General features: G+C 49.6%; 1 protein-coding gene across 1 annotated transcript in view; it reads left to right on the forward strand.

Moving 5' to 3' along the window:
- PRKD2 (protein kinase D2) overlaps window positions 1-20,932 on the forward strand; it is a 35,188-nt gene extending 14,256 nt beyond the window's left edge. The window contains exons 8-18 of the mRNA XM_041744762.1: window positions 3,058-3,175; window positions 3,873-3,950; window positions 5,384-5,642; window positions 7,190-7,242; window positions 7,372-7,444; window positions 7,951-8,057; window positions 8,883-9,044; window positions 12,753-12,851; window positions 16,996-17,263; window positions 20,037-20,122; window positions 20,460-20,932. Of these exons, the coding sequence (XP_041600696.1) occupies window positions 3,058-3,175; window positions 3,873-3,950; window positions 5,384-5,642; window positions 7,190-7,242; window positions 7,372-7,444; window positions 7,951-8,057; window positions 8,883-9,044; window positions 12,753-12,851; window positions 16,996-17,263; window positions 20,037-20,122; window positions 20,460-20,672 (1,516 nt within the window). The 3' untranslated portion in view covers window positions 20,673-20,932. The remainder of the gene's footprint in view (window positions 1-3,057; window positions 3,176-3,872; window positions 3,951-5,383; window positions 5,643-7,189; window positions 7,243-7,371; window positions 7,445-7,950; window positions 8,058-8,882; window positions 9,045-12,752; window positions 12,852-16,995; window positions 17,264-20,036; window positions 20,123-20,459) is intronic.
- The last annotated feature ends 1,053 nt before the right edge of the window (window positions 20,933-21,985 follow it).

Below are 21,985 nucleotides of genomic sequence, written 5' to 3' on the forward strand. Positions count from 1 at the left end.
AATCATTCAAGAGGTAGATAGTTACAACTCTTTCTGCCCAAGGGTCCTGTTACCATGCATTTTATTATTGTTGTTGTTGTTGTTAAGGTTTCATTTATTTGTTCTTGAGAGACACAAAGAGAGAGGCAGAGACATAGGCAGAGGGAGAAGCAGGCTCCCTGCAGGGAGTTTGATGCAGAACTCGATCCCAGGACCCCGGGATCACAATGTGACCCAGAGGCAGACACTCAACTGCTGAGCCACCCAGGTGCCCCTGTCCTCGTGCTTTAATCAAACCACTTTTTTGCACCCCCCCCCACACACAAAGTTAGTAGCTAGTCAAACCCTCCTACTTCCCTGTCTCCTAGCTGCTTAGCTCCTCTCCCTGAGGATGCCACTGGGATCAGCTGCTGGCAGGCCCTTCCAGAAAGTCTGTGTTGCAAAGTGACAGTGCAGAGAGTAAGAACAGGACTGCTATATCGCCTCAGGCAGGAGATTAATCTCTCTGGGCCCTCAGTTTTCTTCATCAGTAAAATGGGGATTCAGGAAGATCTACCTTTAAGGATTGTTGTAAGAGCAAAGTGAATGAATAGAAATGAAATACCTAAAATAGTGCCTGGCACACAGTAAGCATTCCATAGTGTTAGCTCTTCTCGCAGTATACTCAAATCTTAGAAAGGAAGGGAAACTACCCACTTTCTTATAACCATTTTGGCCTCAGATTGACCTGTATGGTCTAAGCAAGTCCCTTCCCCTTTAGATGCCTTAGTCTTCTCATCTGTTAAATGAGGGGAAGGGGAAAACCATCCCCAAGGACCCGACAGTCAGTGGCTTTCTTCTGGCACAGAAGCTCTGAAAAATAATTGGCTTAATTATATGTGTTTACATTATAAATGGGATTCATATTTATTCAGTTCTACTATCCCATACGCTCAAGTGCTTGGGGGCAAGGAGCTGGTGGGTAGATGTCAGGTCAGGTCCATTCTCCAGGTGCCTAGGACAGAGCCTGGTTTCAGGCATGGGTGTGGAATGCCTGTGTGTCCAGGAGGCAGGAAGGCAGCAGGGTTTTGGGAGCACGGGGCGCTAAAGGTTAAGAGCATCAAGGCTAGGTCCCAGCTCTACCACTTACACTGCTGGTCACGTCTCCCTGTGCCTCGGTTTCCTCCTGGGGCAGTAATGGCACCTGTCTCACAAGGCAATTTTCGAATTCCATTACATCATGTGGATCAAGTGCTTGCTGGGTTGTAAACACTGAGGAGATGGAAAGAGAATCCTCCCTGGTACTCTGTTCTTGAATTCCCAAAGTGTGGAGGTTGGGAGGGGATCCATCCTGGGGTATGGGGAAAAAATGTTTGCATCTTCATTTCTCTTTACTTTTACTCTCATCTTTTAAATGTTTTTACTTTTTAAATATGTTTTAGAATAATATTAATACACAATTAGTACATTGTATTAATACAGTAATACATATGTAAATGAGCGTAACCTCTGCATTGAAACCATCATCAATGTATAAGTATTTTTTTTAAGATTTATTTATTTATTCATGAGAGACACACAGAGAGAGGTAGAGACACAAGCAGCGAGAGAAGCGGGACCCCTGTGGGGAGGCCAATGTGGGACCTGATCCCAGGACTCCGGGATCACGACCCAACCCAAAGGCAGATGCTCAACCACTGAGCCACCCAGGCACCCCTAATTATTTTTTCTTGAACTAAATCCTTCTCAGAAGGAACATAAGGATTGCTGTCCCCATTCCTAGGTTAGAAGATTGAGGCTCAGGGGCTTCAGCCAATAATTACTAAGAGAAAGGGAGCTAAGACTTCACCTCACAGGGTAAGGGAGGCATAAACGTGGGGAGAAGGGTGAGCCACTTCCACAGTGCATCAGTAGACACTTAATGACCACCTACTGGGTTCTAGGACCCCAACCACACAGCTGTTGGGAAACTCTCTGGCCTCATAAAGCAAACACTCTAGTTGGGGAGACAGGTAGTAAACAGATGCATCCATAGCATCAGGTATTGATAATTGCTATCAAAATAAATAAAAATAAAGCAATGAGAGTGGACAGAGAATGAAGATATGCTATTTTAGTTAGGGTCATTAAAGGGGGCCTCTCTGAGGAGGTGACATTTGAAGAGATCTGAAGGAGGGGAGGAAAGGAAACATGTGAAAGATAGTGAGTGGAAGAGCCTACCAAGCAAAAAGAATAGCAAGTGAAAAGGCCCTGTGGTAGGGCCAAGCTTGTTCCAGGAACAGCACAGAGCTTGGTGTGGCTGGAGCAAGGAGGGCAAGGGGAAGGGAATGGGAGACCAGGCCAGAGGGGAGATGAATATGCAGGTCATGATGATGTCAGAGAGTTTCTTACTGGTGTTACCTGACCCAAGCTGCCTGGAGGTTCAAATTCCCTTTCTGCCAGGTCTTTCCTGGAGTGTTTAGTAACGGAGTAAGAAGCTGTCAGAGTTGGATCTTGATGGACTTGGGTGGGGGTATTGGGAAAGGCAGCCTATTTCACCAATGAGGAAACCAAATCTCAGAGAGGCAAAGAGAAGTGCCAAGGCCACCTGAGTCCTGGTTTAGTGGAGGGATCAAGAGGTGGCTGGTTCTGGAGTTGAGCAAGTCTGTGACTCTCTCAGGCTTCATTTCCTCTCTGTAATAATAGCATGTGGCCAGATAAGGGCAATGAGGCAGAGAGGTTGAGTCACTTGCCCAGTGTCACACAGCTGGCCGCACAATCACTGGGCTCAGTACAGATTAGCACTTATCAGAGGACCACTGGGTACCGAGCATTGTGGTAAACTCCTCAGAAAGATTTCACTCCTCACAGCTACCCCTTTGGGTGGAGAAACTGAGGTATATAGAGGGTAAGTGATTTGCCTGACTTCACAATCCAGTCTTGTAATGTGACCCTCTCAAGAGTCCCCTCCCCCATTATGGGAAATGTGGAAACCACAGAAGTGTGGCCAAAAAAACCCCACTCCTCGCTGCCCAGAGATGTGCCCTGCGGCACAGAGATGTGCTTATGCGTATTTTCCACTTGTAACCTCTATCCTCTTCCTCTCCCCCTCCCCCTCAGCTCCTTGGGGTACATCCCCCTAATGAGGGTGGTGCAGTCGGTGCGACACACGACACGGAAATCTAGCACCACCCTGCGCGAGGGTTGGGTGGTTCATTACAGCAACAAGGACACGCTGGTGAGTGGGCGGGGCGGGGCCAGAGTTAGGGGCGGGGCAAGGTCCGCCTGAGGAGGCTGGATGGGCGGGGCCGAGCTGGAGGCGGAGCTACAAATAGAGGGGTGGGCTCTTAAGGGGGCGGAACTAAGGACAGGGTCAGGGGAGGAGTGGGACCAGCAACTAGGAAGCTAGAGTTAGGGGCAGGGGCGAGAAGGACCTGAGGTTAGGTTATAGAGGATGGGATCAGCGGGTGCTGGGCCGGGCTAGAGGTATAACTGGAGGTAATTAAGTAGGGGTGTGATATAGGGTGGGGCCAGGCAGGTAGGGTCAAGTCGGGAGGGTGTGGTGGGGAGGGTTTATAGTGGCGGGGCCAGTTCTGGGCAGGCAGGAGATGGGTTGGGGCAGGAGATAGGGGCGGAGGAGCCTGGTGGAGGCTGACCTAAAGTTGGAGAGAGGTCATGGGACGGGGCAAGGTGGGGTGGAGCCGGAGCTAAGGCGGGAGGGGCGTGATCAACTTGAGAAGGGGGCGAGATGGAGGTGGGGCTGGAGTTAGGAACGGGCGGGGCCCACTGCGGGGCGGAGCTAGGGTAGAGGGGGTGGGAGATAAGAGGCGGAAGGGTGGAGCCTTCTGGGGGCGGGGCTAGGTCTGGGGGCGGGGTTTGGCTCTGCGAAGCGCGCCAAGGGCAGACCACCTCACCTGGGGCACCTTTCCCTACAGAGGAAGCGGCACTATTGGCGCCTGGACTGCAAGTGCATCACGCTGTTCCAGAACAACACGACCAACAGATACTACAAGGTGGGCCTTCCGGCCCCTGGCTCCCCCAGACCGCCTCCTCCCACTCCTCTTCCAGTTGCTTGCCCTGCTTGCCTGTCACCAGCAAAAGGGCTCACATGGCCCCACCTGGCTCCGCCACTTCCCAGCTGGGGAACCCGGGCAGCTTACCTCACCTGCCCGCACCTCAAGTCTGGCACCTGTAAAAGGCCCCATGGGCCGCCGTGGGGCTGCTGCCCTCATTCCAAGTTAACCTCCGTGAAGATAACTTTCGGAGCTCCCTGTCCCGTTTTCACTTTATAATGAAGTATTGGGTCATTTTTCAGTCTTCCCCACCACCTGCCCTGGTAGCGCTGTGCGCTGGGCAGTTTCCTCCTGGGTCCTTGGTTCTGCACTGCCCCCACACTCTTGTCCCACATAGCAGCCAGAAGAGCCGATAAAACCGCCAGAACCCTCCGGTTGCTCTTAAAATAAAACTTGGATGCCTCGGGGTTACCTGCTCTGGAGCGGCTTCCCACGGGGTTGGGGGTGGGGGGTGCCTTCTCATCTTTCCTGTATGCTGGGCCACACTGCGATGCCATCCCCACCACGTCTCTATCTCTTGTTTTTATTAGCTGTGTCTGTCTGTCCCTGTTTCATTTTTTCGTTTTTAAAATTCTTTTCTCCCTCTAATGCAACACTCCTCCACCCCCGCTTTCTCTTCCAAAACTTTTCAAAGCATGCTCTTTCCCTCTGCACCTACCTACCTTGCACCTTCTCTCTCTGTCCCCTCCCCTCCATCTGGCCCCCTCAGCCTCCTTCCTGATCTCCTATCTCAGTCCCATCCTTTCCCATCCACCCTCTGCATACAGCCAGAAACCTCCCCCTGCCTTGTTCTAAACCCTTCCATGGGATGCCTGGGTTGGCTCAGTGTTTTGGTGCCTGCCTTCAGCCCAAGGTGTGATCCTGGAGTCCTGGGATTGAGTCCCCCATCGGGCTCTGCGTAGGGAGCCTGCTTCTCCTTCTGCCTGTGTCTCTGCCTCTCTCTGTGTGTCTCTCATGAATAAATAAATAACATCTTTTTTTAAAAAACAAAAAACACTTCCATGGCTCCCCAGGGCCCTGGAGACAAAGCCCGTGGTCCCCTCTCATGACCTAACTTTATTTGTTCACCAAACCTGGCATACCTCCTGTGTGCTAGGCACCATCCATGTAATGGGAAGAGAACAGGTTGAACAGAAGCCTTTCCCACCTCAGGGCTTTGGCACATGCTGTTTCCACCATCCTCCACCAGCTGGCCTCTTTTTACCTTTCTGATCTCTTGCTTCACATACTTTCTTCCAGGAGGCCTTTTCTGACTACTCTATGCAAAGCAGGCCCTTTCCCACTGATACTGGATTCTATATGCACTTCTGAGTAAGTGGGAAGCCCCAGGGTCTGCCTGGCATCCTCATTGGTGCTGGTTCTTTTCCTGCCAGGAAATTCCGCTGTCAGAAATCCTCACCGTGGAGCCTGCCCAGAACTTCAGCCTTGTGCCACCAGGCACCAACCCCCACTGCTTTGAGATTGTCACTGCTAATGTCACCTACTTTGTGGGCGAGACTCCTGGCGGGGCCCCAGGGGGGCCCAGTGGGCAGGGAGCTGAGGCTGCCCGGGGCTGGGAAACCGCCATCCGCCAGGCCCTGATGCCAGTCATCCTCCAGGACGCACCCAGCACACCAGGCCACACACCCCACAGTAAGTCCCCACCCTGGGCCCTGAGAGGATGGGTCTGGAAGGGCTTGTGGTGGTGGGGAGGGTCCCAGGGAAGGGAAGAGCCAGGGAGAAGGCAGGGAATGGCACCGTTTAGAATGTGGCTTCTGGACTCAGCTGGCCTGGGTTCAAATCTCTATTAAGTCCCAGACCTGCTGTGTAGCCTTGAGCATGGGCTTTTCCCTTTTCTGAGTCTTGTCCCAGGTGGTGACAATTCCTCTGGATTGTGAGCTCAGACTGTTTCATTCAGGTATTTACTGAGTGTCTTCTCTGTGCTCATCCTGTGTTAGAGAGTTCTGGAGACATAGCAATGACCAAGATAGCCTAGGAGCTGCCCTCACAGGGCTCACAGTCCAGTAAAGGAAACTGACCTGTCTCCAACAGTGATGACCCAGAGTTGGCAGGGCGGGACAGGGGAGTCAGAGGACTGTGGGAGCTCAGAAGGGATAACTGATCCAGCCTGGGTATCCAGAAGGGCTTCCAGGACATGGCAACATCTGTGCTGAGACCTTGAAGCTGAGGAGGGTGGAGAGAGGGGAAAGCAAATGGGAAATATTTCAAGCAGAGGTAGAAGATGATCAGAAAGTCCCAGGTTCCTGCCTTCTGGAGCTCATAATCTAGTGTGAGTGACAGACACTTATCAGATCATCCTGCATGAACAACAAGTGTACACTACAGAACGTGTGCCCAGGAGTGACATTTGAGCTGAGACTTTGTGATGAGGATGATTTAACTAAGTCCAGAGTTAGGGAAGCACATTCATAGCAGAGGGAACAGCAAGTGCAAATGCAGGAGATAGGAAGGGACTTGCTGTATCTGAGGCCCAGCAAGGAGGCCAGGGTGTCGGGAGGACCCAACATGTTGTTTGATGGGGGTTGAAGTCAAAGAGGTAAATGAGGGACCAATGCCTGTGAGGTCATTGAAGGGGCTTAGGCTTAACTCCTGAGGGTGCTGGGGAGCCACAGCAGGTTTGGAGCAGAGGAAGGACAGGCTCAGGTTTGTGCTTCCCCATGGATGGTGAATAAGAGCAGAACAGGGGAAGAGAGACCAGGGAGGAAGGGGAGGGGCCAGACCCAGGATGGCGAGGGGGCAGATGTTCAAATGGCAGAAGGATCAGAACTCTGGCTCTGGTTGGGTGGTAGGGTGGCAAGTTCAAGGGGGAGATGTTGGACTCAGTGTGGACTTTCCCATTGAGCTTCAGTGTCCTCCTCTGTAAAATGGGATCAGCATGGCTTCCCTCGGCACTACTTGGGGTGCAATGCTCAGTGAAATCATTCATGATATCGTTTCTTGAACCCCCTCAGCCTATCTCATTTACTTTTCCCCTGGCCCTATGAGGGAGCTCCTCTTATTACCCTTATTCTTTAGATGTGGAAACAGATTCATAATGGACAAGTCAGTGGCCTGGAGCTGCACTGGATCCCCTGGATTTGAACCTGGGTGGTGTGGCTTCAGAGGCTGCCTCTGGAGCTAAGGGTGAAGATTATCCTGAGCCTGGGGTCCCCTCACCTCCACCTCTCCCCTCTCTCCAGGACAAGCTTCTCTGAGCATCTCCGTGTCCAACAGCCAGATTCAAGAGAATGTGGTGAGACCCTGCCCACAACCCATGGTCCCAAGGATGTCCTCTACCTCCCACACAGCGTCCCACCCTCCCTAGTCTCCTCAACACCCCATCTCCATCTGCACCCTTGACCCTCCCCTCCCTGCCATACAGGACATCGCCACTGTCTACCAGATCTTCCCAGATGAGGTGTTGGGCTCCGGACAGTTTGGAGTGGTCTATGGAGGTATGAATGCTTCTGAGCTAATCCAGAGGGGATCCTGGGGGTTTCTGGGCTCCAGATCTTCCAATCTGATTGGCTATATGCTCACTTCCTATTCTGGGTGACTTAGAAAGCTAGATCTTCCAGCCAGATGGTTGCAGGCGCTTCTTTTCTCTCTGAGAAAAGCCAATGGACTTTCACCCATTAATAGGAGAACGAATTCTGCACTCTGATTGGCCACAGAGCTAGTTCCTAGATTCCAATTGGTTATAAATCTAGTTTACCATGTTATAGATTTCCCTTCTCAGAGCTGTTTTCCACCTTCTTCATTCCACCTTTATTCCCAAGGCCCCATACTTGTTACATCTCTCCTGGAGACCCCTCAGAGCCACCTTAATGGCCTTCTGCCCATATTTGTTCAACTATGCCTGTGTCTCTGTGGTGGTGGTGGGGGGGGGGGGGGTATGCCTCTTGCCAGAACTGGAAGGTCTTGCTCCCTTCATCCCCTACCTCCCCTATCCTCTGCCCAGGAAAGCACCGGAAGACAGGCCGGGACGTGGCAGTAAAGGTCATTGACAAGCTACGTTTCCCCACCAAGCAGGAAAGCCAGCTCCGGAATGAAGTGGCCATTCTGCAGGTGACCATCAGGCTCTGGAGCCCAGCTCAGTTCCCACCTAGGAAGGATCTTCCCTTCCCACTTCCTCCTTTCAGGGGCCAACTGACCCAGGCTGAGGGTGGTCAGGGAAGGCTTCCTGGAGGAGGGAATATGCATGTTGGGACTGAGGGGTGGAAAGGTATTCTGAACAGAGGGACCAGCCTGTGCAAAGATCTAGAGGGGAGAGGGACATGAAGTCTTCTAGGAATTTGAAGTTCAAAGATACCAGATGGTTTATGTGTGGGGAGGTGGTGGGAGGTGAGGACACCCCATGGATTTTCTCCTCAGGGTACTGGGGAGCCATGGAAAGATTTTGAGCAATGAAGGGACAGGGTTGAGTGTGTGTACTTTAGGAAGATCTCAGGCTGCCCTGGTAGGTGGGTGGAGAGTGGTGGGACTGGAGCCTGGACCCCAGGGAGGAGGCTGGGTGGGGACCTGGGTGGGAGAAATGGAGTTAGGCCAGGCACGGCTGGGGGGAGGGAAGAGGATTTAAAACAGAGATGCACAGAGGTCGTTCCCATTGTTCCATATTTCTGTTCTCTCCCTCCCCCCTTCCCTCCTACAACCCTGGGCCTTCAGCAGAGCTTCATACCATAAAGATCCTTCTAGATACAGTGGTGTGGGGATGTGATTCTGTCTGGCCTGTGGGAAGCCCCTCCCCCTTCCCCCAGTGCCACCCCCAGGGAAGGAGCTGCCGCCCCCCGGGGTCATCCTTCTTATTTGTCGTCCATCTGGTCCCATGGCTTGCCTCGGGGGTCCCAAGTTCATGCGCAACCTGGACCCTGACTGCCACCCTACCCACCCCAGAGTCTGCGGCACCCAGGGATCGTGAACCTGGATTGCATGTTTGAGACACCGGAGAAGGTGTTTGTGGTGATGGAGAAGCTGCATGGGGACATGCTGGAGATGATCCTCTCCAGCGAGAAGGGCCGGCTGCCCGAACGCCTCACCAAGTTCCTCATCACCCAGGTACACCTGTCCCTGCCCCCCTCTGCCTGGCTCACCACCTGCCCTATGCCCAGGTCAGGCAGACACTGGTGGGAGTCCTAGTAGTGGACAATAAAAAATAGTAATAATAATAATAGAAAGAATAATAGAATGGTAATTTCAAAATAGTAGAGTAATAATAGAACAGACTGGAGAATAATAAGAGAATGATAACAATAGAACAATACAAATAATAGAGCAGTAGTGAAAAATCATAGTTATTAGTATAGAAAAATAAGAAATTATTATTTTATATTTTTATTACTTGAGATAATGAGATTCCCTAGGCCTGACTATATTCGTGTAGGAAAAGGGAAGGGGAGAGAGGTCTTTCTGTAGGGAGCTCATTCAGCCATGTATTAGATGGTTCACCAAGCTCTCCCTGTACCCGTGCTTTGTTCCTGGCCCCATGCCAGAGAGTGCAGGGGACACAGCTGTGACCAAGATAGCCCCAGCCCTGGACAGCAATCACCCAGAGTGGGCAGGGCAGGGATGGGGAATGTTAATGTGATAAGTAATTCAGCCACTCATTTTTACATACTGTGTGCCAGGCACCATTTTAACTCATTTTTTCTGCAAAGCAACCTATGTGGTAGTGGCCATGATTGCTCCCATTTTTTGAGAGGAAAGAAACCAAGGCTCAGAGACTTTAAGTAACTTGCCCAGAGTCATACAGCTAATGGGATTTGAACCTAGGATCCGTGCTTTTAACTAGTAATATCAAACTAATTGGTGTCATCCATATGTTGCCCTGCCTCTTACTTTGTTCACTTTAATAGTACTTCTGGAAGGCTATTCTATTTTGGTATGTAGTTAGTAGAGCTGCCTCTTTTTCTGAATTGTATCCCATGATGGATATCATCAAATCCTGTAATTGCTGAGTATGGAGGTTGTTTTCATTTCTCCACCATTACAAACAACATCCTGTGAATATCTGTCTACACATATTGCTGGGTTCTGGTGGGAGAATTTCTGTAGAACATGTTTCAGATTAATAGACTCCTGAGTCCAGAGGAATGTGCTTTAGAAATTTTTTAAACATGCTGCCAAGTTATTCTCTAAAATCCCTTTCAGTCTTTGCTCTCAACAACAGGTTGAGGCTATCTACTTCCTCACTCCTTACTAACTCTGGATAAAATAATCACCAGTCTTATAGGTGGAAAAGTAATACTTCATGTGGCTCTATTTGGCAGTTTAAAAATTATGGGTAAGGTTGAGCCATATTTTCCTATGTTTATTAGCTTGTGCTTTTTTATACCCTTTGCCCATTTTTCAATTGGATTATTATAATTGAATTTTGAGAGCTCTTTGTATATGAGGGACCCTGGATCCTTGTCAATTGTGTTCAGTTTTTTTCCTAAGATTTTATTTATTTATTCACGAGAGACAGAGACAGAGAGAGAGAGGCAGAGACACAGGCAGAGGGAGAAGCAGGCTCCAGGCAGGGAACCCAACGTGGGACCCGATTCCCAAAGAGGGTCTCTAGGATCACGCCCTGGGCTGAAGGCGGCACTAAACCGCTGACCCATCCTGGCTGCCCAATTTCTTTCTATGCCAGGATTTCTTTTCTTTTTCATTTCATTCATGGCTTTTGTTTGCCATAAAGAGTTTAACTTTTTATGGCAAAAAAGTTTTTATGTTAAACATTGCCTTTTGTGGCTTCTGGGTTTTACAGCTTTCCTGGAAAGGCCTTCCCATCTGGCTGGCCCCTCACCTGATTTGGGACTTGTTCTTTTGGTTGCAAAGTCCCTTGTGCTATGCTTCCTTTATGCAGGCCCAGCACCCTCATTCTCCCCAGCTCTATGCCTTCATCAGGTTGGCTTGTGGGGTGGGGAGAGAAGCCCACTTAGGCAGGCTCATCTAGACTTCGGGTGGGGAGAGGGAACTGCCTGCCTTCACCAACTGGTTAGTTTCTCTTTCTAGTCTTCCATCTCTCCCTCTCTTTTTGGCCTGTGCTCTTTTCTGTCTCCCTGCAGATTTCTGCCTTCTGCCTCTTCTCTGCCCCACCCCAAGTCCTGTGCTAGGCCCTTTATCTCATGGGCTTGTTTATGCTTCACAACTGCCCTCTGAGGTAGGTATTACTATCACCCCCATTTTACAGATGAGGAGACTGAGGTGGAGGGAGGGTCTTTGTCCTGCCCAAGGTCACACAGCTAGGTGGCCGAGATTAGAACCTGGATCTGTCAGCTTCCAACCTGCCCTCTTTGTTCTCCTCATTTACTAGTAAGGGAGGAGGTGGTCAACAAACAGGAAATCTGGAAAAGAGGTACATACACACCGGGGATCTCAATCTCCCTGGCTGTAGTACAAGGATTACACAGAATCAAGATGTTCATAGTGTCCGCAGATAAAGTGGTTGTAAATTGTATGGTTCCTTTTTTTTTTTAAGATTTTATTTATTTATTCATGAGAGACAGAGAGAGAGAGAGACAGAGACAGAGAGGCAGAGACACAGGCAGAGGGAGAAGCAGGTTCCATGCAGGAAGCCCGATGCGGGACTCGGCCCTGGGCCTCTGGGATCACGCCCTGAGCCAAAGGCAAATGCCCAATTGCTGAACCACCCAGGCATCCCTGTATCTGTTTTTTGCATTTTGTTTTGTAAATCAGCTCACCTCGCCATCATAAGATATTTTTGAATTAGCAGATAGAGCAGGAAAAGGTCTGTTTGAAACACACAAAGAAATATGTTCACCCGCAGGCCATCACAAAAAGAGTAGCCAGTGCCAATGATAGTAGTAGTTAACGTAGTGCTTGCTCTGTGCCAGACGCTGTCCTAGGCACTCTCTATGCCTCTACTCATTTAAACCTCACAGCAAACCCTGAGGTTGGGTACTTTTATTACCCGCATTTTACAGGCGAGAACACTGAGACCCAGAGGGTTAAAATGGCTTGCCCAAGGCTACAAGCTAGTTATGAAGTGTAGAGCCGGGTTTTCCACCTGCGGAGGCTGGCTCAAGAATCCACCCCTCGCCCCGCCTCTTTAGAATGTTGCATTCGATATATAATGTAGATCATTTTGGTATTTGGACTATTTCATATTAAAGTTTTTTAATGGATGAAAAATACTTCCTAGAAAATGGAGTCACACAGTAGTACCATCTTAAAGGCCACTACTTTACTAATAGCTGCCCCCTTTTAAAATATTTTATTTATTCATGAGAGAGAGGCAGAGACATAGGTAGAGAGAGAAGCAGGCTCCCTCGGGGAGCCCTACATGGGACTCAATCCCAGGACCCGGGGATCACACCCTGAACCAAAGGCAGACACTCAACCACTGAGCCACCCAGGCATCCTGCCCTCCACCCTCTTTTTAAAATAAACCCTAAGCTCAAGGTAGGGCTCGAACTCATGTTCCAGGAGATCACACGTTGCCAGCTCCGCAGACGAGCCAGCTTTACTAATAGTTCTTTTTTGTCAAGAGCTTACCACGTGCTAGAGGACCTCAGACTCTTCCCAAACCCCAGTGCTACAGTCGAGCCTTTCTGGAATCTTCAACTCTTAACCCAGGTGTCATGGTTTTGGGGTCCTGAGATTCTTATTTGGAGTTCCAATGCCTCCCCTGCCCCTGGGGGGGTATTTTTAGGGGTGCCGAGAGGGGCATGGATGGGGTTTGGAGGGCTGGCAGCTGCAGGCGGAGTGTGGGACTAGTACCTTTCTGCCTTTCTTACCCACCCCACCCCCTCCCCTCAGATCCTGGTGGCTCTGAGACACCTTCACTTCAAGAACATCGTCCACTGTGACTTGAAACCGGAGAACGTGTTGCTGGCGTCAGCTGACCCGTTTCCTCAGGTCAGTTATGTCCCAGCTTGATTTGGGGAGCCCAGCAAATATTGGAGGTGGGTGGGGATTGAATGAATCAGGATAACTGGAGACAGAGACTCGAGGTAACAATGGCTTAAATAAAATAGAGGCTTATTTCGCACTCATGTAGGGTCCAGCATAAGCATTTTGAGGCTGAAAAAGCGGTTTCTTAGTCAGGTACTCGGCTCCGGCTGTCTTGTTTTCAGCTCTCTATGATGTTGCCTCATCTCCGTGGTTCATGATGGTCTCCATCATGTGACATAACAGGAGGGAGAAGAGGAAAGAAACACGGTGGAGGGAATGAACACACCTCTTTCCTCCAGAACGGCGGGTGTGGAGGTTTACAAGGCACCTCTTCCAGCATCCCATTGGCCATGAGTAGCTCACGTGGTCCTGGCTGGCCGCAAGGGGGGGCTGGGAAATGTAGTCTTTATTCTCCATGGCCCTGTGGCCCATTCAATTCGAGTTTTTATTATTATTATTTTTAAAGATTTTATTTATTTATTCATAGAGACACAGTTACAGAGAGGGGCAGAGACACAGGCAGAGGGAGAAGCAGGCACACCATGCAGGGAGCCCGATGTGGGACTCCATCCCGGGTCTCCAGGATCACGCCCTGGGCTGCAGGAGGCGCTAAACCGCTGCGCCACGCGGGCTGCCCTCAAGTTTTTATTATTAATGGGGGAAGCGGAGGGCAATTTCTTCTGTGGGTCTGCTAGGAAAACAGTCCTAAGGAACCTTGGACTGGGCGGTGAGAATGCCCTTCAGGGGCAGAGCCAGATTGTATAGGGGTGATGATTATTAACAGATGGGAGTTTTTTGAGTGCCTACTATGTTTAAGGGCCTTAGTTACAGATTCTCATGTACCCCTTCCACATCCTGTGTATTTTTTTGCTTTATGATCTGTGTTTTGCAAACTTTGAGTTCATTTCACTTCAAAAGCCAGAGGTTCATTTTAGTCAACTAGGAATTGCTGTGTGCTTACTATGTGCCCAGCTCCATGTAGGGGCATCAGAAACTGTGGTGAGCAAAGATATCTCCTCTCTAAGGCCAACGAACGTTCATCTCTAGCAATGGTTTACAGCTAGGGCAGTTTTGCCCCCTAGGGGACATGTGACAATGTTGGAGACATTTTGGGTTGTCACAGCTGTTGGGCAGGTGAGGTGAGGATGGGTGCTGCTGGTATCTAGAGATACCAGATACTACAGTTTAGTAGCCACACTTTAAAAAGTCAAAAGAGGGGAGCCCTGGTGGCGCAGCGGTTTGGCGCCGCCTGCAGCCTTGGGTGTGATCCTGGAGACTTGGGATCGAGTCCCACATCCGGCTCCCTGCATGGAGCCTGCTTCCCCCTCTCCCTGTGTCTCTGCCTCTCTCTCTCTGTGTCTATGAATAAGTAAATAAAATCTTTAAAAAAAAGTCAAAAGAAACTTGTGACATTAACTGGATTTTTAAAAATTTGTTTCTAAGTAATCTCTACCCCCAGTGTGGGACTCAGACCCACAACCTTGAGATCAAGAGCTGTAGGCTCTATCAACTGAGCCAGCCAGGAGCCTCTAATGATATTAACTTTAATAATATACTTTACCCCAGTATATGGAAGTATTATTTCAATATGTAATCAACATATTAGTTATTAATGAAACATTCTTTCTTCCTATACCAAGCCTTCAGAATCTGATATGTATTTAACACCTAGGGCCTATCTCCATTCAGATGTGAAATTTTTATCAGAAATACTTGATTTTTTGCTTAGATTTCATAAAATTAGCAGTTGGAAAAGTAGATTGACATATCCAAGTTGTTCCAAGCATATTTTAAAAAGTTCTCCAATAACTAAGTCTAAGATGGGTTTTTTGTTTTTTAAAGATTTGATTTATTTGGGAGAGAGAGAGAGAATGAGCAGGGCGGGGAGGGACTGGGGGGAGAGAGAAAGAAGCAGACTCTCTGCTGAGTGGGAAGCTTGATCCCAGAACTCAGAGATCATGACCTGAGCTGAAGGCAGACACTTAACCGACTGAGCCATGCAGGTGCCTCTGCTTTCATCGTCGTCGTCGTTGTTATTGTTTTTAATAGTAAAATATATTATTCTCATTAACATTTATTGTGGAAGGGTAAAAGATTTTGACTCCCAGTGGAAACAGCTCACATCAACCTCATGGTTTCTTTCCACTTCTGGAAATCGTTCAGTTGTTAGTAGCACCCTTGGATATAACATAGGATCAGTTATGTAAATTAATGAAAATTAAATAAAATAAAAACTAGTTTGTCAGTTGCTTTTGCTACATTTGAGTGCTCAGTAGTCACAAGTGGCCAAAGGCCACCATATTGGTCAGTACAGATCACAGAGGGAAGAGCAAATGTCAATCATGTTGTCACAAAAATACTAGTATATCTGTAATGAGTTCTGTGATATGGTTCTCTGAGCTCACATAACTGTATAGCCCATTTAGAGAGTAAGAGAAAAAAGCCGCTCTGTAGAAAGAGTAAGTCCATTTTTTGGATGGACAAGTATTCTAGGCAGTAGGAACAGCCTGGGAAAAGACCCTGTATTTTTTTTAACAGCTTTATTGAGATATAATTCACATACTATATAATTCACTGATTCAAAGTATACAATTCAGAGACACCTGGGTGACTCTGTTGATTAAGTGTCTGACTCTTGATCTAAGCTCAGGTCTTGATCTCAGGATCCTGAGTTCAAGTTCCATGTTGGGCTCCACACTGTGCTCCATGCTGGGCATGGTGCCTACTTAAAAAAAAAAAAAAAAAAAAAAGTATACAACTCAGTGGTTTTTAGTGTATTCAGAATTGTGCAACCATCACCACAATCAATTTTAGAACATATTTAGAACAATTTTATATTTAGAACAATTTTAGAATATTTAGAACAATTTTAGAACATTAGAGAGAGGCCCCCAAACCAAATCCTTGACCCCCCAGACATCCTGCAATCCCACCACCCCTCATCCCAACCATGAATCTACTTTCTGTAGATTTGCCTATTCTGGGTGTTTCGTTTAAACAGAACATTCAGTAATAGAATATGTGGCCCTTTGTGACTGGCTTCTTTCACTCAGTTCATGTTTTAAGAATTCATTTATGTTGTAGCATGGATCAGTACTTTCATTTCTTAACAGCTAAGTCGTATTCCCTTGTAACATCTGTAGAAAAGGGTGCATCTTTGAAAAGGAAAAGGATCTTAGGACAGGGTGGTGTGGCTGTCACATGGAGTCAAGAGTTTGGGCTGTGGCTCTTTTTGAGGGCAAGCAACAGAGGCTTGGGGCTTCAAGGGTTTTGGACTCTGTCTGGAGAGTCTTCGTGAGCCACACAAGGGTTTTGAACAGGGGACGAACGATACACGAACGGAGATGGCAGCACAGAGGTGGTGCCACCTATGGACTTGGTAGGAAGGAGAACAGGACCTTCAGCCTGAGTGTTGCTGGTTCCAAAGCTTGTCCATGACCCCCGGCTGCTCCACCATCAAGGGAAATGGGGGCGAACATCTGTTACTGACTGCTAGCCATCGCGGTCAGCAGTTTACATGCAGGGTCACACTTAATCCCCAGGGAAGGCTGAGAGGAAGCTGCTTCAACATCCCTGAGACAGATGACGCTGGGGCTAGCAGAAGTTAAGGCCTGCCCCTGAGATCGGGGCCCTCACTGTGAGCCAGACACTGTGCCCACCACTTTATTTATTTGTTTTTTCACTGCATACAACCACCCTTTAAGGTAGGGATTTTTTTTTTTTTTTTTTAAGGTAGGGATTTTTAGGATCTCCGTTGTGCAAAAGAGGAAATAGAGGCACGGGGTGGTTAAGACACCTGTCTGATGTGGCGGAAGTATAGGGGCAGGTGGCATTTCTTGTCCTATGTGCTTTAGATGGATTAACTCATGTGACCCTCATGATGGACTCTTTGAGGTAGACGCTGTTTCCATCCTCCTCCCCGTACAGATGAGGAAACTGAGGCATAGGGAGTCACTTGGCCAAGGCCGCTTGACCAGTGAGAGGAAAAGCTTGGATTCCAACCAGCATGCAGTTCTGTCTGGAACGCAGTGGTGGGCGTGGTGGAGGGTCACTGGGCAGGGTGCAGCCTTAACGCCCCTTCGGACCCTCCACCCCACACCCTCCGCAGGTGAAGCTGTGTGACTTCGGCTTCGCGCGCATCATCGGCGAGAAGTCCTTCCGGCGCTCGGTAGTGGGCACGCCTGCCTACCTGGCGCCCGAGGTGCTGCTCAACCAGGGCTACAACCGCTCGCTGGACATGTGGTCGGTGGGCGTGATCATGTACGTCAGCCTCAGTGGCACGTTCCCTTTCAACGAGGACGAGGACATCAAAGACCAGATCCAGAACGCTGCCTTCATGTACCCAGCCTGCCCCTGGAGCCGCATCTCCTCCGGAGGTGGGTGGAGGCGGGCAAGGGGGGCGACCGGAAGTGGGTGAGTGGGCGGGACCATAGGAGAGGCGGGCCCTGGAACATCTGGTCCTGTGGGGGTGGAGCCTGGAGGTAGGTGGGGCTATGGGGAGGTACCCAGGACCTGGAACCTTGCGGCAGGGGCTAAAGGGTGTGTGTGGAGCTAGTCAGGCCTAGTTCTTAGTTCACAGGAAACAAAGTGCTCCAGGTGCGAGTGAGGGGTGCAAGGAGAGGGGAGCCAGGCCCTAGGGGGACACTGAGATCTAGGGGCTTTGGCCTGTGGCCAGGTAGTGGCATTGGGGCCTGTGAGTTGAGCCCCTGAAAGTTCTCTTGGAAGGCCTGTAACAATGGGGCCTGAGCCAAATGTGGAGGGTGGGCTTACAGCGGTGCTAAGATCCTGGGGAATGTTAGAAAGCCCAAGATGGAGGGGCAGGTCTTGGAGTCAGGGAGCTCAGGAAAACAGAGGATAGGAGGGAGGTTAAGACAATCACTATTCGGAACAGTTTATTCAACAAGCATGTGTGTGTCTACTGTGTGCCAGGCACTGACTGTCCTAGGTGCTGGGAATTCTGAGATGAGTTGGAAAGAAGAGGTCATGTAGGGAAAAGGTTGTCGAGGAGGGAAGGGCTCGAGAGGGATATAGCCTCATGGAGCAGGCAGAGAGGGGGTGACATAGGGCTTAGTACAGGAAAAGGTGGCAGCAGTGGGCCTGAGAGAGCTAAATAAAATAGTAAGTGATAAGAATGGATTCAGGAGGGATACCTGGGTGGCTCAATCCGTTAAGCATCTGCCTTCAGCTCAGGTTATGATCTCAGGGTCCTGGGATGGAGCCCCACATCGGGCTCCCTGCTCAGCAGAGAGCCTGCTTCTCTCTCTCCCTCTGCTCCTCCCCCCGCTTGTGTTCTCTCTCTTTCTCTCTCTAATGAATAAATAAAATCTTAAAAAAAAAAAAAAGTGGATTCATGAGTACTGGGGTAATACTGGAGGTCCTCAACATTGTGTTTTGGGACCCACTCAGAAATCTTTGTAAAAGCGCATCGGGTATGCGAAAGTGAATTTGGTGTGGATGGATATGTGTGAGGGAGGCTGTGTGGACAAGGCCTAGACTCACAGGGGTTCACACAGTGAGGCCTTGTCCTTCAAGGCTTCTGATCAAGGAGACAGCCTCGGACAAGTGCCAGCTTGTCTCGAATGCCTGACACTTGCTAATTCTCCTTTTCTTAAAGAACGGGCCTCTCTCTGAGCCTTCTGCAGGAAACCACTGACTATCATCTAATAATATTGTTTTCTGTTCATTTTATTTTTGTGGGCATGGCCAATAAACTTTGGGTTTTCATTTCATTGATAGAATATTTCTGTTATAAATAAATTCACTTTCGGGGATCCCTGGGTGGCGCAGCGGTTTGGCGCCTGCCTTTGGCCCAGGGCGCGATCCTGGAGACCCGGGATCGAATCCCACGTCGGGCTCCCGGTGCATGGAGCCTGCTTCTCCCTCTGCCTGTGTCTCTGCCTCTCTCTATCTCTCTGTGACTATCATGACTATCATAAATAAATAAAAAAAATTAAAAAAAAAATTTAAAAAAAAATAAATTCACTTTCCCCTTGAAAGTCCTTCAAGGGGAAAATGAATTTTTAAAAAGTGAAATGATTTAAAGCCAAATGTTATCGATTTTTTCTTTGATCAAATACTGACGTGGCTCAGACTTTTATTTTTTTTATTTTTTTTTAAATGTATTTTTTTTTATTATTTATTTATGATAGTCATACAGAGAGAGAGAGAGAGGCAGAGACACAGGCAGAAGGAGAAGCAGACTCCATACACTGGGAGCCCGACGTGGGATTCGATCCCGGGTCTCCAGGATCGTGCCCTGGGCCAAAGGCAGGCGCCAAACCGCTGCGCCACCCAGGGATCCCCCAGACTTTTAAATATACACAAGGGCCTACAGTGAAAATCCTCTCTCAGTCCTTTGCCATTCTTCCCAAAGGCAATGGCTATTACAAGTGTTACAAATATGTATGAGCAAATATGTAGACATGCATTCTTTTAGTTCCCCCTTTTATACAGGTGGCAGAGTACTATACATGCTGCTTTTCAACTTGCATTGTCCTCTTCACAGTACATCTAGGACAAATGGTTTAGCTTCAAGAAAAAAAATATTTTTAGAGATTTTATTTCTCTATTTTACAGAGAGCGGGTGCATGGGCGGGTGGGGGTGGAGGGAGAGGGTGAGGGAGAGAGAATTTCAAACAGACTCTGCGCTGACTGCAGATCCCCACTTGGGGCTCCACCCCACGACCCCAAGATTATGACCTGAGCCGAAATCAAGAGTCCGTAGCCCAACTGACTGAGCCACATAGGCTCCCCTGGCTTAAAGAAAAATGTTCAGTGAAGAACATTTCCAGGGGTGCCTGTGTGTACCTGTGTATGACAAAACTTAATGAAGGTGACATAGGAATGGGAAATCTGAGGGAGAGGCTTGGTGAAAAGATGTGGGAGCTAGTGTGTGTGCAATGTGGGGGGAGGGGTGGACAAAATGGTATTTTATTTATTTATGTATTTATGTATTTATGTATTTATTTATTTGACAAAATGGTAATTTAATGTGGATATAGGTGAGTGAGCGATTGGTGCGATTCCAAGCCACCTGGGCCAGTGCAGAAGGCAGGCCGGGATGGTAGCAGGTCGGCTGGAGTGGCCTGTTGGAGGAGGGGCGGCCCCTGACCGCTCAGGCCTTGAACTGTCTGTCTCCTTCCCATGCAGCTATTGACCTCATCAACAACCTGCTGCAGGTGAAGATGCGCAAGCGCTACAGTGTGGACAAGTCTCTCAGCCACCCCTGGTTACAGGTGATGCGGGGGGGCGGGGCTGAGAGCGAAGGGGGAGGAGAGGTCCCATTGGCTGGGTTGGGGGAAGGGGTGGAGCCCGATGGCTTATCGGCTGTGTAGGTGGTGAAGGATGCAGGTGCATTTTCCGTGAATCCGGAACGTGGCTGAGCTTCCCATTGGCTGGGAGGCAGGAGGAGGCGGAGCTGAATGAATTTCTATTGGCTGGGCAGGTTGCGAAGGGTGTGGCTTCACCTTCGTCTGTACCCGGCCTGTCACCCGCAGGGCAGGTGATGCGCGGGCGCCGCTCAGCTGCTATGGGCTGTGCTCTTCCTGCTAACACCTGTTCTCCCGGGCCCAGGAGTACCAGACGTGGCTGGACCTCCGAGAGCTGGAGGGGAAGATGGGCGAGAGGTATATCACCCACGAGAGTGACGACGCGCGCTGGGAGCAGTTCGTGGCAGAACACCCGCTGCCCGGACCCGGGCTGCCCGCCGATGGGGACTTCGGTGGGGCCCTGCCGCCGCAGGACCATGAGATGCAGGGGCTGGCCGAGCGCATCAGCGTCCTCTGAGGCCCTGTCCTCCCGCCTCGGCTGCCCAGTGATGCTGTCCTCTGGTCCCCGGAGAGTGGCCCTCCACACCATCTCAGCAAGGAACTGTTCTACACAGAAGGGGCTTCCTGCCCCGAATGGATGGGACACGCCCCGGGAGAGGAGCAGGTCGGGGGTCAGTGGTGGGTCAGCGGTAGTTATTTCCAACCCGAATTCCCCAGCAATTAAAAAGGACTCATCTCTGGCCCCATGGCTTCGGTCTCTGGCCACACCACACTCTATCATGAATCTGTTGCTAATCGAGATGGAGTTCACCTGGAAAGAGGACTGTCTGAAAAGGAGGCTGGAGGGAGGGGAGGTTGAGGGTGGGGGAGAGGGGACTGAAGGTGGAGGAGTTTTGGAAGGACTAACTGGGTTAGGTAATCTGGAGGGAGGACTGCCAGGATGGAAGACTACAAGGGGGAAGGTACAGAGGGTAGCATAAGGAGGGCAGGGAAGAAAAAATATGAAGAGTTCTAGTTGGAGGGAATATGCCAGAAGGGGAGGATGGATGGAGGAACGTGGCTAGAGAGATAGAGGGTTTAGAGCCAAGGCATCCCATGGCTTGTTTGAGGCACTTCTTTGGTCAGTGGTGTTACTGCTAATCATAACTACTAATAACTACAATGCAATTAGCACAGGTCTGGTCCATAGTAGAAATTGATCCACAATATTTATTTATTTATTTATTTTTAAATTTATTTATTTATGATAGTCACACACACACAGAGAGAGAGAGAGAGAGAGAGGCAGAGACACAGGCAGAGGGAGAAGCAGGCTCCATGCACCAGGAGCCCGACGTGGGATTCGATCCCGGGTCCCCAGGATCGCGCCCTGGGCCAAAGGCAGGCGCCAAACCGCTGCGCCACACAGGATCCCTGATCCACAATATTTAGTATTTTCTTTTAAATTGATGCAATGACTTCTCGACACACTGAATTTGTTCATACACTGGGTGCTGGGTGATGCTGGGGACACAGTGGTGACTGAGGCATCCCAGGTCCTACCCTCAGGGGGTTCACCATCCAGTGGAGAGACAGACCTGTCTGGGGATAGTAATGACCAGAGTGGGCAGGGCCGGGCTGGGGGAGTCCAGGAGGGTGGGGCAGCCTTGAGCGAGCCTGAGGGTCCAGAAGACCAGTCTTCTGAGATGACTTCTCAAGCTTCATCTTAGCCCGGAGGTTGTAGGCAGAGGGAACATCACTGCACCTTTGGCCCCCGCCCTCTGGTCCCCCAGCTCCTCATTGTCACCCAGACTTTTAAAGTATATATATTTTATTAATTTATTCATGAGA

Source organism: Vulpes lagopus, chromosome 2, assembly GCF_018345385.1.
Source record: "Vulpes lagopus strain Blue_001 chromosome 2, ASM1834538v1, whole genome shotgun sequence".
NCBI lineage: Eukaryota > Metazoa > Chordata > Mammalia > Carnivora > Canidae > Vulpes > Vulpes lagopus.